General features: G+C 45.3%; 1 protein-coding gene across 2 annotated transcripts; it reads right to left on the bottom strand.

Annotated features, from left to right (window-relative positions):
* Window positions 1-1,173: 1,173 nt before the first annotated feature.
* On the bottom strand, window positions 1,174-4,549 carry LOC142581795 (short neuropeptide F-like). Of its 2 annotated transcripts, none has more exons than XM_075691248.1 (3): window positions 4,491-4,549; window positions 3,796-3,881; window positions 1,174-1,391 (listed from the first exon to the last, which is right to left on the bottom strand). In XM_075691248.1, exons 2-3 carry the CDS (start codon window positions 3,872-3,874, stop codon window positions 1,225-1,227), a joined length of 246 nt encoding a protein of 81 aa, XP_075547363.1. In that variant the 5' UTR covers window positions 3,875-3,881; window positions 4,491-4,549; the 3' UTR covers window positions 1,174-1,224. The 2 variants fall into 2 exon arrangements, with proteins under 2 accessions (XP_075547363.1, XP_075547364.1); XM_075691249.1 differs by having other exon boundaries at window positions 3,796-3,921; window positions 4,491-4,506.
* Between the last annotated feature and the right edge of the window lie 606 nt (window positions 4,550-5,155).

Genomic DNA, 5,155 nt, shown 5'->3' with positions numbered 1-5,155 from the left:
CGTCACACCAACTACTACTTTCCAAGCTTAGTAAACTAAGTCTCGATACTAATCTGATGAAGTGCATCGAATGCTTTTTGCAGGTCCCTACCCAGTGCGTTACAATTAATGACTGTGACTCACCTGTTTGTCCCGTAACGTGCGGAGTTCCCCAAGGCTCCAAATTAGGTCCTCTGCTTTTCATAATTTATGTTAACGACCTTCCTGAATTCACTGACTCACGAATTAGACTCTGCGCTGACGAGTGTGTATTATGTAGACAAAAACCTAAACCTTCTGGTGCAGTCACTCTTCAATATAATCTGGGTAACATCTCCACTTGGTGTCACACCTGGTCTAAGAAACTAAATATTGGTAAATGCAAAGCAATGAGAATAACGCGTACGCCTAAGCAGTCTTCATGTACCTGCTTCCTTAATAATTCTCCTTTAACGTCTGTCTCTGATTATACGTTCTTGGCGTATATATTACCGCCAACATATTATGGAAAACGCACGTTGAAGATATCACTAATAATGCTAACTGAACACTTGTTTTCCTTCGCCCTAATGTTTCCGTAGCTCCTACGTCCCTAATACTACTTCTATATGAGACTCGAAAGTAGAGTATGCCTCTTCCATTTGAGATCCCCACACAAAATGAGCCATACAAGTCCTCGAATCAATCCAAAATCGCCCTGTACGTTTTGTACTTTCTAATTATTCTCGTTCAGCCAGTGTAACGGTGATGAAAAAACATTAGATCTTCCTGACCATTCTCTATACACCGTCGTATTTCTCGTTTATGCCTCTTTTACAAAATATATTTCACCAATGAAATTTTAAAGCAATTACTTTTTATTGCTCAAACTTTTCATCCCGCATGGAGCAGTGGTTCAAAGTTGTGCCAAGCTGCAGGACTCATCTTTATTTTCATTCGCCTGTTCCGAAGACTAACACGGACAGGAACCACATTCCCACCTCCGTCGTGACCATCACAGTTCCCAAAGCCTTCAAGTGTGCTGTATATTACCATCTTCACTAATCTGCCTACTACACGTATATTCTTGTCTATTACCCACTTCTTTCTGTAACCCCGAAGGACGCTGAGAGTAAATTAATTAAATAAAATGAAATGCCTGTGTGTCGGCTGTAAGACCAGAGCCCCGCCGCACTGGCAATAACAGTCTTTCTGCATGAATGAATCATCGGTTTATTTCACGCATAAAGAGTGAGCGCCCTCCGTTCAGGCTGACCGCTGAGCGTCCCAAGTCCTCGCCTCGTTCCAAGCCGGATCCGAGCGGCGTCCAAACCGCAAGCGCAGGGTCGGTGTGTAGCCGGCCTTGCGCTCCATGGCGTGGCCGGCACTCTCCTGCTCACCCTTGGCCATCAGCTCGTACAGGTCGCGAAGGTCTGTGTGCATAGGCGAAGAGACAGCGCGGTCAGGAAGGCAGGGCAAAGTCTTTGTTCCGAAGCAATGCAGGCGTAACAAGACCTGCTCTCTGCTACTGTGCCTCTGTAGAACTTGCGGTTATCGCCTGGTGTTAACAGCGGAAAATGCAGACGGGGGCACGAGACGCGAAAATGACACCGCGAGCGCTGACTTTCAACAACGTTCATTTGAAGGAAACGCGGCTTCTTACACATTTTCCCACAGGAATCACGCGTATCACAGACAGCTCATTGCACATCATATGACACACGCACTTCTGCGCACTCAAGAAAATGATTGCACGTGCAAAAGTCCAACTTATTTTTTTTTTTGTTAGAAAAAGGACGACGTACTAACACATTGGTCACGAAGTCTGGCAATCTCGGCTGCCTCAATGATCTCCTTAACCAGCTCACCAGCCATCAGTTCCATTTTTAACAAGTATGAAAAGTCGGTTCTGAGAAAAGGAAAGTAAGCTGATAAGAAGCTATGTGGGAAACCTCAAGCTCCACTACCTAGTGCGCAGCATCGAAACTAGCAAAAAATCATCCCTTGGCATGTTTTTCACTGTAGAAACGCATAAACCTGAATGGCCCCGGAAGTTTATGGTATCCGAGAAGGACACATGGCTGAAAACGATTGCCCTGTTCTTGCAGAAAGAACTAAAGCTACTAACTGTTGACACGACCCTTTTCAGGTGAAATCCTTAGACGATGCAATAAGATTTTTAAGAGACAATTCTTGCACTGACTTTGCATAGACGTTAAATATTTATATTATTCGATCCCCCACAATGAGATTCTGGAGTGCGTGTAAAAAATGTATGGATGCACACGGTGCTGTCGCTTTTCAATATGCCTGCGGGGTTTCGACTGGTGGGTTTCTGGAACTCCTTTCTGTATATCTGAAGTCCACTAAAGTCCTGTGGAGGAGTAGGTGTACTTGCAGAAACGCGGCATGTGTATAGGGCCCTGTATTGCACCAGCACTTAGTGATTTGTACTTTGCCCAGAAAGATAGATTACTTCAGAATGCCCCAACCAGAACAAGCGTCCATAAAGCCTTTCGATGCATCGATGGTTACTTAGTTCTCTGTGATGGCCGTGGCACAAATTTAGATAACGCAGTTTTGAAAGCAGTAACGTGCTTTAGTCAAGCGCTTCGGCCGCTTGCTGTTACCCACGAAGTCCTCACGCAAGCGTCTTTGAGATTCCTCGATCTCATTCTAGAACTCGGGGGAAGGTCTGCTGTGCCTATGAACCCAGAAGCGACAACGCGTCATTGCCATTTCAATCAGCGCATTCAAAACTGATGAATAGAGCCATTTAAAACCTTTGTTTATCAAAAAAGATAAAAATGGAGCGCGAAACCAATAGTTCTTGTCTTTATTAATATGTCCCCGGGTTCCTTTATTTTTGTTTGATAGCGTTGCTCTTGTGTACCTTCTCAAAGTTCCCAATGCAAATTTTCTGCGCGCAACAGATGGACACTCGCAATTCATCTATTCTTGTGCTTTGTTTAATGGTATTTCATAGTTTTCTTATTTGATGCCGCCTACCGAAATCATTAAAAATTAGAAAGGTTTGTTCTAAATAATCCTTGTGGCGTGTGCGGTGTGCTATACATGGCGTATAAGTTCCTTTTTTTTCGTTCTTAGTGTGATGATGTGGCGCCTGGAATGCTCATTACAGGTAGACATGCCACACATAATGAAGTACTTTAGGTATTTGGAGGGGCACATGTGTCTCACTTATTGCATACAGTAAGCGAGACATTGGTTCACCTCCAGCACCTTCGAGTACTTCAGTTCCAGCTAACAGAATAGTCGGAAAGCGCGTCTTCCGGCTTTTCTGAAAAAAAAAATCTATTTTTAAGAATGGTATGCCAGAAAAGCAGCTGGTCATAAAGTAGCTTCTTTAAAGCTCTCTAAGATGCACTCCGAAAGTTTGAGCAACTAGCTAACTCGAATGACGGCATCTTGGTAGTTTACCAGTAGCAAAGGTCCCCTATCATTAAACGTTCTATACACACGCCGAAAACTCCATGTGTGATTCATGGAATATTACTGTATAGCACCATTCTGTGTATGCTCCGTTTCACTAATTCTGCGGAGGGTAGCGAAGGCTCGTGCCAGGCAGTGAGTAACGAGAGCCAGCCGGCTTCTCCAAAAACGCGAGCAGGGCTCGCCCGTGATGCGTTTCCGTTCAACCAGCGTCGCGCGGAGAGCGCAGAGCCAGGAGCGGAGAGTGGGGGAGCTCGTCTTCGGTTTCCATTGTTTTGGACGACTGGCGTGACCGATAGCTTTCGCTATACTGCACGGACTTGTAAGATGGAGCACAGTTTTATATTGAATGTTGCAGCAGCGAATGGCTGCACGCATGCTCACCTTTGTAGTCAGGAAAGGCAAGCGCCGCTTGTAGCAGGAGCAGGAGGACCAAGCAGCGGGCGGCGGCAGGGCTGGGCATCTCGTCTCTCCAGGAAAAGGACGCAACGATGCGATTCGATTGAATCACTTGCTTGGTAAAGTATGATGAATTGAACGGAATGCGAATGTCACTCCTTCAGTATTGAAGCGCTTGCCAGAAGCACCAGACTCATTCGATTAATGTTAGACACCCGCCCAATTCTCTTTATACAAATTTGCGATCCTGGCAGGAATCTCAGGCAAACCTTATGGCAGCCAATTTACCATCCCAACAGGACTGCCAGACAAAAAGTAGTGTCGTCTAAGTTAACCATTTTCTACAGTTCAGTGCTTGCCCGGGTTGAACGTGTTTCAGCAAACGCTGCATACCTATTTTCTCTATAAGAGTGTTTGAATAAATTAGCACCTTTCTCGAAGGGTGTAACAAGTACTTTTTCACCCTTGATCACTCACTTTGGCAGCAAACGTTTATTTTGACGTACTATATAATAGCCCACGCTGTTCGGAAACTGTTTATGGTCTTCACTTCTACAGATAGTGGTATGGAAGCGAAGAAGTTTCATCCACCCGATTTGTAGCACGAATCCAAAAATGTGCTTGTATGTTGCATACATGGCGGCAAATAGGGAACGGGAAGATCAGCAAGCCGGACTCACCTTGTAGCTTCGGGGACTCGCTGCTGGTGGCGCACTGCTGAAGGCTGGATTGAGCGGCGCTTTATATCCTTTTCCCTGGCCGAACGCGAGCAGATATCGCTTTCATGTCGCTACAGCGTTGATTGCTGCCACCGGGATAATCAGACGGCGCCAACGTGGGCACCTTGTTTGATCAGGCCCGGCTCGGTCAGTCTCCATGTTGCAGTAAAACAAGCGCGAACGAAGCTTTGATCTGTCGGAGCTCTTTATATTTCCTTCTTCTCTGCGTGCGAATATGACGGTGATAAAACGGTTTAGTTGAGCAATCCGCGAGACCTGAGGCGACGTCTGACCCAGCAGTCAAAATGGCCCTTATGCAATTTTTTGTCATAGTTTGCATGCGCGGGGCTGATTCTTGCTATACGGCTGTCGCCATACTGCTCCTAGTGGGTTCGGACTCTTTCTAAATTAGAGAAAATAAAGATGTGTCGTCAATGCGGCTTCACCGTTTACTTCAACATATTTATTTCTTCAATAAACAGACTGTCATGCCGTACCAGAATCATCTTCATCTCGACTACACCGTGGACAGCACGCTGCCAGCTGAACTGTAGTTAAATAACGCGCGATGTCTTTATTTTTATTTTATTTTTTCGTCTTTCAAAGATTGATTTGTTAGCTAGATA

The sequence above is a fragment of the Dermacentor variabilis genome, chromosome 5 (genome assembly GCF_050947875.1).
Source record: "Dermacentor variabilis isolate Ectoservices chromosome 5, ASM5094787v1, whole genome shotgun sequence".
In the NCBI taxonomy this organism is placed as follows: Eukaryota; Metazoa; Arthropoda; class Arachnida; order Ixodida; family Ixodidae; genus Dermacentor; species Dermacentor variabilis.
This window is presented reverse-complemented; position numbering and strand designations above follow the sequence as displayed.

Coding starts and splice junctions, on each gene's coding strand:
- LOC142581795 (XM_075691248.1), bottom strand. CDS start 3,874: ATGCCCAGCCCTGCCGCCGCCCGCTGCTTGGTCCTCCTGCTCCTGCTA. Junction 1,392..3,795: donor TGCCTTTCCTGACTACAAAG/GTGAGCATGCGT, acceptor CTATGCACACAG/ACCTTCGCGACCTGTACGAG.